Genomic DNA, 14,246 nt, shown 5'->3' with positions numbered 1-14,246 from the left:
ACAGTGGATTAGGTGCGATCATTTGTGTGAAAATCTTCCAGGTTACACAGTGGCCCCCAAAAGCAAGGTAATCCTAATAGCCACAACGTTACATTAAGTCATTAAATACTTCCAAGATACCATCAGGGGAAAACATCCACTCAGTTAACAAAAGCATATCATAAGTAGGCAAAACTGGCATGTGAATTATTTTTATAGTTTTCATTTATTAAACTGTGTAAACAATCTCAGTGTAGTCCAATTGTTGAGAAATAATCTTTAAATACATTTAAGAACATGTAAACATATATATCAGCCCAGAGACAGGAAACATCAGTTCATTGGAAATAGAAAATTAATATAAAGAATCATTAAATTGGTAAAGGAGATTAACTACAAACGGGTAAAGGTAACTCTGCAGCGAAATCAGCAAGTGATGGCTCTTGGGCCAAATCTGGCTGTGGCCTGTTTCTGTAAAGTTTTAATACCACCATGCCCATTTGTTTACTTGTTGTCTGTGGCTGCTTTTGTGCGACAGTATCAGAGTTAAGTAAACAGTAAAGCTGGCAAAGCCTAAAATATTTACTCTCTGGCTCTTTTCAGAAAAAGTTTGCCAACCCCTGCTCTAAGAATATAAGAGTAGTCTAGGGAGCTGTGCCGTAGGAGCAAAGCAGAAAACTCTCCAAAATATCATAGGCTAAGAAAAGACCCTTTCTCTGCAGGCCCCTGCAGCATCCTTCTTTGACAAGGGCTGACATTGTAGCACTGTTTTCCGACAGACTGACCTTGCCTTGTGGCCTGAAGTTAGTACACTGCTGGCCCTTGTGGGAAGGGGCAGGAAGGGAACACGGCCGCCAAGGATTCTGCAGACCCGGGGTACCTTTGGAGGGGTCCAGTGTGGAGGACCAGCCCTCTCTGGGTCATCTTTGCATTTTATTAGGTATATAGTCCTGGTTCCCAAGGAAAACGTTACTAATCATGACATACATCCGTTCTGCCAACAAACTCTTAAAGACTGGTTACCATGTACAGTGTAACAAACTAAAATAAAGGAGCTCATTATTTAAGTCAAATTAAACTATTTGGAAGAGGGACGCCTGGGTGGCTCAGTGGTTGGACATCTGCCTTTGGCTCGGGGCATGGTCCTGGAGACCTGGGATCAAGTCCCATGTTGGGCTCCCTGCATGGAGCCTGCTTCTCCCTCTGCCGATGTCTCTGCCTCTCTCTGTGTCTCTCTTGAATAAATAAATAAATAAAATCCTAAAAAAAAAAAAAAAACAATTTTGAAGAGTATTTTTTATTTTTTTTGTGGCAATTCTTTCCTTAAAGATACTTTTTGTAAAAAAAAAAAAAAACTTTTTGTAAATCTCCCTTTTTGAAAATTTTTTTTTATAGTTGAAATAGTTTAATATTATGAATATCTTACAAGAAGAAATGACACTTCCATGATGATAGCTTTAATTTTGGTGTATAGGTTTGTCTCTGCCCGTAAATGTTTATTTTGCATAATTATAATAACGATGGTGCCCTTGTTCAGTCATTACATTTTTTTCTTAGCATATCCAAACATCTTTGTCGCGTCTACTTTTAAATCAAGTAATTGAAGTTAAATATGAACAACTGTATGTAGGTTAGGTAGAGTAAGCCGACAACCCCTTTAAACAACTCTCTAGAACCTCAGTGGTTAACACAATAAATGCTTTCCTGCCTGCTCTTGGATATTTCAGCGCCTGTTTGAAGGAGGCAGCTTTCTGTTGGGTGATTCAGGATGCAGATTCCTTCTGTCTTGCGACTTTTATCCTCTCCTCAGGGCTCCTGAGTCTAGTGCTGGATTCTTGCGTGCATCTGGCAGATGGGAGAGGGGAGGGGGGCTATCGTAGTCACTTAGTTGGAACAGAATATAAAGGACTTAGGGGTGCCTAAGCAACATATGTATTTCTCATGGTTCTAGAGGCTGGGAAGGCTATAAGATCAAGGCACCAGCCAACTTGGTGTCTGGAGAGAGAGATCTTGGTTCATAGATAGCTTTCTCCTCACTGTGTTCTCACATGGCAGAAGGGAACTCTCAGAGGTCTCTTTTATAAGATTACTAATTGAATTCTTAAGGACTCTACCTTCATGACTTAATTGCCTCCAAAGGCCCCACATCCTAAAATCATCACAATGGGGACTAGGTTTCAGCGTGGATTTTGGAAGGACACAGCATTCAGTCTTTTGCAGACAGCTTTTCTGGTCCAGGCTTGGCAGTGGCCATTCCCTTCCCCCTCACCTGCCATTGGCACAAGACAGAGGGTCACATGTAACTCTGAGGAGGCTGGGAAGTGTAGTCCTTCTGTACCTAGAAGGAAAGGAGAGATTTGAGGAATGTGCAGCAGCCTCAGCCACAATTCCCCAAATGTCTTTAGTATATTTTGTATATATTTATTATCATTTTATTAGGCACAACATTGAGATTATGTCATCAGATGATTTTTATTAATAGTTTCAAAAAATAATCTTGCAGGAACTATTGATATAATGGACTTTGTTACTTCTGAGAACATTGTGCATGTGCATGCATGCCTGTCTTATCACTTGGCATACTGTGATATAGCTAAATTGGTGTCTTTCTCCCTGACCTAGCACAGTTGGTACCTTCCATGTGGGACGTGATCACCACCATAGCAATGCATGGCAATAGATTTTACTGAGAAGGCTAACTTGAGAAATAGTCAGAAAAGGCATATTCTCTCATTTCTTTCCTATTCACATATTGCCTTTGTCTTCTGCTCAGTGTCTGATAAGGGATGATCATTCCTACCTGCTTAGGTTCACCCCCCCCCCCCCACAGCTTACATTTTTATCTGTTAGGTATTATAAGTATATAGACATTTTAGGAGACAGGGATATTTTGACACCCTGAAAAGAGTTCCGTAGAGCCTTATATGAAATAGTGAAGCCCTGTGCTGTGGGTGCTTTAAGCCTGGCCCAAGGAGGGTGCCACTGTTGGCATCCAGCCTTCACTACCACACCACGGCTGGACCCCTCCAAGCAGGGCAGTTCCGGCAGAGTGTAAAGCTTGGATGGGGACTGACCAAACCAGGGGTGACCCAAGACACAACTGGACGTCCACGAGACTTCATAGCTTTCTTTGCGCTTTAATAACTAAGTAAGCATGACTGTAGATGGAGTACCAGGAAGTGTCTTCTGTTACCTTATTTATTTAAAAAATTTTTTTTGTATTTATTTTTACTGGAGTTCGATTTGCCAACATACAGTATGGCACCCAGTGCTCATCCCATCAAGTGCCCCTTTAAAAATATGTTTTAGGGGATCCTTGGGTGGCTCAGTGGTTTAGTGCCTGCCTTCGGCTCAGGGTGTGATCCTGGAGTCCTGGGGTTGAGTCTGGTGTCGAGTTCCTTGCATGGAGCCTGCTTCTCCCTCTGCCTGGGTCTCTGCCTCTCTCTCTCTCTCTCTCTCTCTCTGTCTCTCATGAATAAATAAATAAATAAAACCTTAAAAAAAATCAGTGCTCACCAACATATAAATACTCTGAGTTCTATGTGAAGATATAGTAGAAAGTAATTGAGGATAATCATAGACTCACAGAGATGCTAAAAAAAAAAAACATTTTATCTCTTGCTTCTGATTCTAATTTGTAGCAAAATTAACGTACTCTTATTGAAGAAAAGTTGGAAAATGCAAAAACAGATCGTATAAAGTTCTTTAATCTCAAGGAATTCTATTTATCTATACGAATGTTTCAATTGCTTATTTTTTCACCTTTTAGGCAAAGCCAAAGCTGATTGAACCACTCGACTATGAAAATGTCATCGTCCAAAAGAAGACACAGATCCTGAATGATTGTTTAAGGGAGATGCTTCTCTTCCCTTATGATGACTTTCAGGTAGATAACTTTTATTTTTATTTTTTTAAATTTTTTTAAATTTTTTTTTTAGATAACTTTTAAATAGAGCCACGTGGTTGGTCTTTACAAACAATTCTTTTTTATCTACTGATTTATTGTTTGGTTATTTAATTTTAGGATTTTTAAAAGATGAAGATGTTATTTAAGAGAGAAAAGTGATGTCATTACATTTTTCCATGCATTCCTTTATGGGTTGATGTTTTAAAAATAGTATTATTTTTGCATATAAACACACAGATATGAATATGTATTAAGTATATTTACATACACATATAGGCAAATATATGTATACGCATACATACGTATGTATTATGGGTAGAATGTAAGTTTTTTGTGTGTGTGTGTTATATTTTTAATAAAAGTGCTATACTCCGGGTGGATTTAATGGACACAAAAGCCTCTTAATGTCTTATGAGCTTTGTGAAGGGAGACTTTGGGTTTTTGCCCAGTGCCTTGGCCCTAAGGACGGAATTTTCTGGGGAGCAGTGGAGGATTTTATCGTGTGTCCTTTCAGGATAACACTTTGGGAAACCACCACGAGAGAGCTCCTGGACCATGTGTGCGCTCACAGAGAAGGAATGTCCTGACATCTACCTCTCTGGTGTGGTGACAGGTGCTGTTCCTTGGATCTCAGCAGCTGCCAGCAGAGGACCTGGTACTGCTTCTGCTGTGAGCTGCTGTCCAGATTGTTACTTGATGTCTTTCAGATTGCCAAAGCCCTGAGGCTGAGCAACACACAAGAGCTTTGAGGCTAATGAGGAGTGAGAATAGGACCCCAGTGGTGTTGGATACCTGGCAACCTAGAGTCACCTTGGTCTGATTGTTTCTTTTACTCTCTGGAGCCTACCTTATCATGGTGTTTCCTTCTTTTCTGCCTCGAAGCTTCTTTACCTGGTGCTGTTACCCTGTCTTAATTTTTTTGAAGCTTTATTCTTTGTTGTTTATAAATGATTATACTTTCATTTCTTTCTAAAAAATAAGGAAGGCCATGGAAGTGGCATTGGGCATTAGTGTGATGCTGCTGCCAAGGTATCTTCCACTGATAAATGGCTTCAGATCATGCCTCAAAATATGAGGCTTTAAAAACTTCATTGCATGAGTAGACTATTCAGCTAAAACGTAAAATGAAGCCTCAGAATGATTTCTCTTGCCTGTGATTTTGGCAATAAATTTATTAGCATGAGAAGTTAAATCAGATGATTACAAATTATACTTCTCATTGACATATGTTTCCTGTAGTGTGCTCTGAGGAAGCCAGAGGTTATCTTATCATTCTCTAAGAATGAAGTATGTATTCTTCTTGGTATGAGTCATAAAGTCACCCTGAGTGTTTGCAACCTAGAATGCAAAGTTGTATTTGCAGCCTGAGATAAAATTACTTAAGATGCAAACAAACCAAAGAAACAAGATACAGTTAATTTAGTATCATCTTTTACCCCAGGGACAAGGAAGCTGGATGTTTTAGCAGTTGTAGAACCAGATGATTGAAACCCTGAGAAAAACTCCTTTGTCCCTTTTGCTTGCAACTATTTCTCTGGAGACACCAGGCATAGATTTTCTAGGAAACGCAAAGAACTCACTGACATTTTGCTGGCCAAGATTGAATAAGCAAGTATCATTTTCTGTTTTTGGAAAGTTTTCCCCAAAGATTAAGGAGCTTGGATTTCAGCTTTGATCCCTATCACAGCAATTATGATGGGCTCCATTCAAATTTGGACGCTATTATTTATTTTCCTGGAGATTTCTATATTCTAAGGAAGGCCATTGACACTGTACTTTCTTGCTAGATTTGGTGATTTTATTTTATTTTATTTTATTTTATTTTATTATTATTATTATTTTTTAGATTTGGTGATTTTAATAACTGTCTGCATAGCTGAATGAGCAAAATGTCTTAGAAGTGTCATAGATTCCCTCTCTTATCCCTCTATTTTTAGGCAGAATAAAATAATAATATATAGGGAACTATCCTTATATTATTAAAAGCAGAGGGAACAATTAGATCAGGGAGAAGTATTTAGTACAGAAAAAAAATAGCAAGTTGGTTAGGAAGTGGGTCAACTAGTGAGCAAAATTCATGTTGGGGGTCAATTTGCAATACCATGCTTACTAGTTAAACAATTTTAACTTTAAAATAATAGAACTTTGTGCAAAATTCTGTCAAGTACATCTTAAGTGATAATTTACTAAAATATAGGTATGGATAGCGATGAAACATTTGTACAGTTTTAGAGTAGGACATGTGTTGATCTTGGTCAGCTTTTTTTTCTTTTTTTCTTTTTTTTTTTTTTTAAGATTGATTTATTTATTTTAGAGACAGGAGGGTGAGAGAGGCAGAGGGAGAGAAAGTCCAAAGCAGTTTCCTTACTGAGCATGGAGCCTAATGTGTAGCTCAATCTCATGACCCTGAGATCACAGGTTTCAACCTGAGCTGAAACCAAGAGTCATATGCTTAACTGACTCCGCCACCCAGGTGCCCTGGTGTTGGTCAGTTTTCAAGGACACCTGTGTTCCCTGAACACGAGTCCTATGTAGAGAAGATTTATTTTGGTCAAACATACTTGCTGAAGGTTAGGAGAAGAGTGTTTAAAAAAAAAAAAAAAAAAAACAGACAAAATAAGCTGAGAGATAGGGAGTCAATGTGGATTTTAAAAAGACAAAAGGAGGGTACCTCGGTGGCTCAATCAATTAAGCATCTGCCTTTAGCCCAGGTCATAATACTAGGGTCCTGGGATTGAGCCCCATATTGGGCTCCCTGCTCAGTGGGGAGCCTGCTTCTCCCTCTCCCTCTGCCTCCCTCTCCCTCTGCTTGTTTTCTCTCTCTGTCAAATAAATAAATAAAATCTTAAAAAAAAAAAAAAAGGCAAAGGATTCAGTTCTCAGTCTTTAGAATATTTATGAAGTAAAGTTTTATCCGCCAGGGCCAGGGGCAGGAGTGTGTGGCCAATACATCCCTCACTAGCTGACTGTACTTCTTTTTTCAGAATCAACCCCATACTTTTAGATCTGTTCTATTCTGTCCCTGCTTTGGCATCATGGTTCTTCTTGCAGGCAATATCTTCTTTTCTCTTCCTTCCTTCTAGAACCTTCTCACCCTTCCCAGACTGCTTCATGTCCCACGTCCTCTGAAGCAGTTCAAGTCGATGGTGATTTGTTTCCCCATTTTCTTAGTCCCTCTAATACTTACTATTCACACTGTATATATTTATACTTAAAAGTTCATTGTCTTGGGCTTTTTACTAACAGCTTTTTATGCTTTTTGTGGAGCAGTGTCACCACCACCTGTGCTGTGGCCCCAGTGAAGGCTCAGGCACCGTGTGTGTGAATCTCTGTCCTCCTCCCCCACCTCACATCTACCTCATCTCTGCACTCTGGATAATAGGGCCTGGTACTTCTGGCTCCGTTTAAAATCAGTAAAATTATTATGAATGTTGGTAGTTTTCTTTGGTTCACAAAGTAAATATGAATGCCATTGAGCACATGTGGAAGTGCCTTGAACTAGGTTGTAAACCTTTTTGCCAGATCACTGTGATTTGGTTTGACAGACACTAGTGGTCTTAAAGTTTTGTGACCTCATGAGGTTTCCTTGGCATAAATAAGCCTGAGAAGTTACTTTTCCTTGGGTAAGTTGAAAATAAACTTGAAAAGCCAATTAGAGACAGTTGATAACTTTTATTGTTAGAATGTTTTATTTAGTTCAAGAAATGAAAGTTGACTTTTGCTGAAGAAATGACACATCTATACACAATTGAAAAGTCAATGCCCAGGACTGCTCCCTTTCTTGTCAGACACATGGTATGTGATGTGGGTCTGGCCATTGACTTCCCATCTTGGTTGTCCTTCAGGTGGAAATCTTTTACCAGATGATGCTGGTGGTTTGACACTCTTTTTTTTTTTTAAATACAGCCTTTCTTTTTTTAAAATTTATTTATGATAGTCACACACAGAGAGAGAGAGAGAGAGAGGCAGAGACACAGGCAGAGGGAGAAGCAGGCTCCATGCACCGGGAGCCCGACGTGGGATTCGATCCCGGGTCTCCAGGATCGCGCCCTGGGCCAAAGGCAGGCGCCAAACCGCTGCGCCACCCAGGGATCCCTGGTTTGACATTCTTAACTGTTGCCGTCACTCTGCCGAATCTGTACCTTGCTTTAGAGCTCCTTGTATCCTGGCTTGTTACACAGCTTACTAATGTGTGTGCAGTTATATAAAAGGATAGAATATGGGGAAGGTGGTAATTAGTCGAAAAGGATGCTGGTGGCAATTTATGGATCCATTTACATTTCACAAAAATTAGTCTTTGGTGTGTGATACAAACTAACAAGGGATAGAATTTGTATGGAAGAAATAAAAGGGAGCATACCATGTTTTACTTTCAGAGATATACCTAAAGGATTTGAAAGCAGAGACTTACAGAATACTTGTACACCATGTTCATGGCAGCATTAATCATAATAGCCAAAATGTGGAAACAACCCAAGTATCCATCAGTGAATGAATGGATAAACAAAGTGTGGTCTATCCATATAATGGAATGTTATTCAGCCTTCAAAAGGAAGGAAATTCTGGCATGTGCTACGACATGGGTGAGCTTTAGAGCATATTATGCTAAGTGAAGTGTGACAATCAGAAAGGACAAATACTGTATGAATAGTCACATTTATAGAGACAGGCAGTAAAATGGTGGTTGTCAGAAGCTGGGGGAATAGGGAGTTACTGTTTAATAGGTACAGAGTTTCGGTTTTGTGGGATGAAAAGGGTTCTATGGGTAGATGGTGGTGATAGCTGCGCCACAGCGAGAATGTTCTTAACGCTACTGAATTGTACACTTAAAAATGGTTTAAATGGTAAATTTTATGTGATGGATATTTTACCACAATTGAAAGAAAAGAGCACGTGGTTGCAAGATTTCTGTGCTCCTGCACATGGATGTGAAATAGTTGTCGTCATTAAAAACTGTTCAGAATCAAAAGTGAGGAGTAATTTCTTGGGTGTTCTTCCTGCATATTTCATGGTTTAGTATCAACATCATATTCCCTAGCAAGAGAATTTAAAATGAAAAATAGGAGTACCAAGGAAAGATGATTAGTGATTGGAATCCTAGAAATTTTCAGTTTTTGAAATGTTTAGATACAGGATAATCCTAAAGTGTTCTCAGCATTGTATAGAAAAAATGTGGTTAATCCATTTCCCTTTAAATAACATCCTGATTTTTATTTTTCCTCTGTTTCTTTTCCTCCTCTACTTACATGAGACTGATACTGATCTACAAACCACTGATCTGGAAAGGAAGCCAGGCCCTGCTACTTACAAAGGGCCTGGAAGTCCCTGATCTCATTTCCCATCTGTCCTTTTGAAAAGAAAAAATTCTTTCCACAGTGTTTTGTCCTCACTTTTTATTATATAGTGCCAAAAAAATAATCTCAGTACTTTGTTTTGAATTTTTTATTGAAAAATGTTCTTTCGATAAATTCCTCGAAATTTTTATCCGAGGGAATTCAGTGGCCAATGGTATAACTTTCTGTGAACATTGTGGTTTCTGGGGCATTAATTCATGTCCAGGATTGAACCTACCTGAATAAAATCTGGATAAGTAATATTTCTAAATTGATATTGGCCAGACTTTAACAAGATGAGGATTTTAATTCTAGTTTAAGTAATGACTTTTACAGAAAACACATACAGATCATGCTTTCATCATCAAACGTGTCCTACAAGCTTATTTTTTTGGACGAACTCATCAGTCAAGTTGAAGAGTATATTTGATTAGCTTATAACTGATAGTTCTATTCCTTGTGCAAAGGGCTCGGCCTTGTAGATGCTTAGAGTGTAAGACAGGGCTCCTGCTTTCAAACTGCTCAAAACTTAGAGAATTACTTAAGGTTTATAATAATGAGAATGTGACTAGTATCATGATAGAGATTGAGTCCCATGAGAATTTATTCTGTTAAGTTGGAGATAGAGGGATATCCAGGTATTAAGAATCCTTTTAGTGGTTGGAAATGTAGAAGTTTAGCCTAAGAGAGGAGCAGGGCTTATTGATCTGGGCTTACCCATAGAAATGCGAGTCAGCAGCCCAGAGACCAGGAGGATGGGGATGCCTTCAGGAGACTGGATCTTGGTGCCTTCCCTGAGGAAGGGAAACAGACTGAAGTAGGGAAAGAACCAGGAAACTGCAGGATCCTAGAAGACAGGGGGAGGAGTTTGAAGAAGGTAGGCAGAAAGGGCAGTCTCATGCTCCTCCTGATGAGATAGGGAGTTGATATCTAGGACATCTTTGCCAGTGAAGGTAGTTTTTGTCCAGAGCTGATGAAGTGAGCAGGTGGGGTATAGGAGTTCATGTTAAATAGTAGCAGAGAGAAGGAATCATCATGGTTCTGAATAAGAACAAAGGTTTTATCAGGATTGGGAAAATGAGAATGAGCTAAGAAAAGTCCAGGAATGGGGAAGACTTGGAAGATGCCAGTGTTACAGGGATGTGGTTTGAAACAGGGCTCTTCACGGGGGCACCTGGGTGGCTCAATAAGCATATGACTCTTGGTTTCCACTTAGGTCATGATCTCTGTGTTATCAGATCGAGCCCTGCATCAGGCTTCACACTCAGGAGAGCTTGAGATTCTTTCCCTCTCCCTCCTTCTCTGCTCTTCCCCCCACCCTCCCACCCCTGCTCATGCTCTCATAAATAAATAAATAAACAAATAAACAGATAAACAAATAAAAAATCTTAAACAGCGTTCTTGGGGATCTTGGGGGGATGGGTCTTATTGTAAATGTAACAGGAAAAGAAAGTGATTTAGGAACATTTGGTTGTTCTTTCCTTGATTGTCACATTTGTTTCTTAATTTGTTTAAAATCTTGTTCAGCTCAACAAACTTAAAGGAATATCAGTCTTGGAAACATGCCAATTCAGTATTATTTAAGTGAGGGTGAAAATGACTTGTGAAAAACAGCTTCTCTACCAGATACTCTATCAGCAGCCACGGAAATATATTGAGGAACCATAATTAACTTTGATTTGTGCCATGCTTTCTGAATGAAAATGGCAGTCTTGTTTGGGATCAGAAGATGAGCTGGCATGATTGCTGCTGCTCCTCAGTGAGGTTCAGCTGATGTGCTACTGTGGTGGGCATTCTGGTCTTCCTCTGTTACAGATCCCCACTCTCTGTTACAGGTAGAGCAGGTCCATTCATCCATCAATGGAGGTAGATATTATGCTCCATGGCATACAACACTAGGGGATGTGATGGACGTGTGTTCTGTGTTATACTGGTGGGGGCATTCATGCAGAATATGTGATGGTGTCCCAGAAGCTGGGTAATTTAGGAAACTGTGGTGCCTGCCCTAAAACCATTAGAATAAAATCTTATCAGATTGATTTCTGTGTTTACAAAGCACATTAGCTATTTTCCTCAACATAGCCTGGTAAGGGAAGTAACCTTTTTTTCCTCTGAGGCAGATACTATATTACATGATTTCTTACTAGAAATGCTTTACAATGCTGAGGAAAACTTACGATCAAGTAAGGAGTTGAGATTAACTACATAAATAGTTAGATGAAATAAGACACACACATGATATCACCTGCATAAATAATCTAAGATTAGATTCTCTTATATAAATTGAATGATACTGGATAAATCTAGTAGTCCACCACTGTATGCATATATTCCCCATGTCAGGTCACATTCCCTTCCTCTCTTCCTTACTCAAATCTTCTTTGCTTCATTAAAATAATGTTTGGCTCACATTGAAAATAGATCAGAGGGAATGGGAATGTCCCACAATTGGTAGAAATGTTAAGCACAGACCATACTTGTAAGCATTGGGGGGTAGGAGGAGAATTTTATCTGTGTGATTAGTGTATTTGTCTTAGGTTATTTTTTATTTTTATTTTTTAAAAATTTTAAAAATCTTTTAAAGATTTTTATTTATTTGTCTTAGGTTATTAAACACAACTAACAAGCACACATAGAGGAAGTTCTAAGCGAAGGTGTTATCCTAAGACCATGTAAGCATGTTGAGATTTATTTATACTGTATCTCTACTTTCATTGAATATCTATCTTTATTATAATTGTTCGTAACTATCAAACCATCAAGGTGGCAGATCAAGGGAGTAGAAGAGGAGACACAGTATGATTGCATGCAAAAACAAGAACAGATGTCCTTAAAGAGAAAATCTAGGTTTTGGCCTGAGAATTACCAGATGTCACTTAACATATTAGTAAGTTCAAAATCTCTGTGGTTTCTACAACCTGGAATGGTCCTGCTGTGTCCATTGCTCTACCTTTTTCCACCAGGGTTGCCTGGCTGAGCTAGATACTGCCAAGTGTGTCCTGCTCAGAGTGCACAGCAGCACCCTCAGTGTGCATATGAGATCCAGAGAGATCAGAGTAAGAAAGTTCAGCAATGTCCCCTGATGTCAGAAGTCCTGGAGTCAGGACTTCTCCATCTGCTTAGCATTTTATCTGAAAAGCGTAATCTCTGCTTCACTGTGTTTAAAATAAGACTCTGGATGGCATCCCAGGAGCTGAAGTGCTGAGGCCTCTGATGTTCTGATAAGACCAACGTGGTGGTGGTGGTGCTGGCAAATGCTTGGAGGGATTTGAGAGAAATCATCCTTGATGCATAAGTGAAACTTTACACCTGAGTCATAAGGAGAACATGAGGCAGTGAGCCTTCCTGAGAGGAAAGTTCACCAGTATCTTGGAATATGTAAATAATGACCATGTTTTAACATGAAGTGTATTCACTATGAGTTCACACAAAGATAAGAGGAGTTCACACAAAGATAGGATCTTTTTAAGCAACTAAAATCGTATTCTAAAGAAAGACATATGGAGCCATATACAGATAAGTAGAAGATGAAAGAGACTGTGCTTGCTTATACCTTCCCCAAGGTTATGTTACCAAATGGAACTTAAATCAATCAGAGGGCTGGTGGGCCCTCTAGACACTAGGAGTAGTGGCAAGACCGAAGATTTAGTCATGGGACCTGAGGTTTAGCCCCTGGTCTCTCTGTTACTAACCTGGGTGTCAGGGTAAGTGATAAGCCTCCTTAAAACTCACTTTTCTTAATCTATAGTTCAAAGGTAACATTTGTCCTGAAATTTGGGTTTTCATAGATAGGTGAGAATTCAAAGAGTCACCACCATTCAGGTATTCAGGAAAGCTCTTTGCACATCTGGCTGATATCTCTCACTTAGCAGGAAGGGAGCTGAGGGCCTGGGAAGCTCTCTAGGTAACATCAGTTCATTTTTGAGGATGGCGATGTTTAATTGCAAAGACATGTGATGTGGAACAAGTTGAGCCCCATACTCATGGGGAAACTGGATCTGCTGCTTGTCCCCCAAATGACCAGAAGCCACTCCTGGTTTTCTGGATACCACCCTCTTCCATTCTCTCAAGAAGTGGTACTTAAAAGTGAGTAAAAACAAGCTTCTTTGTCGTACGAAACCAAACTGAACACAAACGAAACAACATCTCTAAAAACTGAACTTATTTAACCAATGAGTCAGGTCATGAAGGGTCCTGAACATTTAACTGATTTAGTTAGAGTTTACTACATTTGGAAAGTTATGTAATGTATAATTTGGGGAGTTAGCAGAATGAAGTTTTTATGACTCTCAAAGGTCTACTGAAACTTATAAATGTATGTGACATTTTAGGAAACAGGACATTATGTGGTGACAGAAGCTACCTGATGGCTCACCAGTTCTGAGACACTGTGTCATTTGGAACCCTGAGTGATCTTACAATTGAATAAAAGAATCCCCATTTTAAAATCTCAACTGCCCACTCACTCAACAAACACTTATGTTGTGCCAGATGTTCTGCTGGGTGTTAGAAAAGTAAAGGTGAGCGGCATAGTCTGCAAGTCTCAAGTCTGGTAGGAGATGTGGGTGGTGGGAGCGCTCTGCAGCCCAGTGGATGGCCTGGTGCTTGAGGGGGTCAGAAGTCCCCATGTGCTGGAGGGCTGAAGTAGGGCAGGTAAGACCAGAAAAGTCATCACAGCTGCTCAGCCAAGATCTTTGGTTCCGCTGAGGAGCCTGGACTCTATTCTGGTGGTAGTGAGGAGTTGTGGAAAGGACTGAGGTGAGGCCTGATGCTACTGGATGAGGATTTTAGAGAGATGACTGGCAGAGAACAGATAAGAGGGATGATAGAGGGGTGCCACACTGCATTGCACGCAAGAGCACCCTACATCAGCACATTGTCGTGAGGACGTCCAGCAAGGAAAGTCACTAATAGCACACAGGGCAGCACTGTTGAGCTAAAGGAGAAGGACAGTGTGGGACGGGAGCCTAGGGAGCTTGCAGGGGCTAGTGAGGAGGAGCTGTGAGGTTCAGGTGGCCCCTAGCATG

At 39.9% G+C, this 14,246-nt stretch overlaps 1 protein-coding gene across 34 annotated transcripts in view; it reads left to right on the top strand.

Moving 5' to 3' along the window:
* Positions 1 to 14,246, top strand: part of DOCK9 (dedicator of cytokinesis 9) — a 279,172-nt gene that overhangs the window by 123,944 nt on the left and 140,982 nt on the right. For all 34 annotated transcript variants that reach the window (XM_038569938.1, XM_038569936.1, XM_038569928.1 and 31 more), the window contains exon 2: positions 3,749 to 3,865. In XM_038569938.1, the coding sequence (XP_038425866.1) occupies positions 3,749 to 3,865 (117 nt within the window). The remainder of the gene's footprint in view (positions 1 to 3,748; positions 3,866 to 14,246) is intronic.

The sequence above is a fragment of the Canis lupus genome, chromosome 22 (assembly GCF_011100685.1).
Source record: "Canis lupus familiaris isolate Mischka breed German Shepherd chromosome 22, alternate assembly UU_Cfam_GSD_1.0, whole genome shotgun sequence".
NCBI lineage: Eukaryota > Metazoa > Chordata > Mammalia > Carnivora > Canidae > Canis > Canis lupus.
The sequence above is the reverse complement of the archived record's forward strand: the minus strand, read 5'-3'. Positions and strand labels throughout refer to the sequence as shown.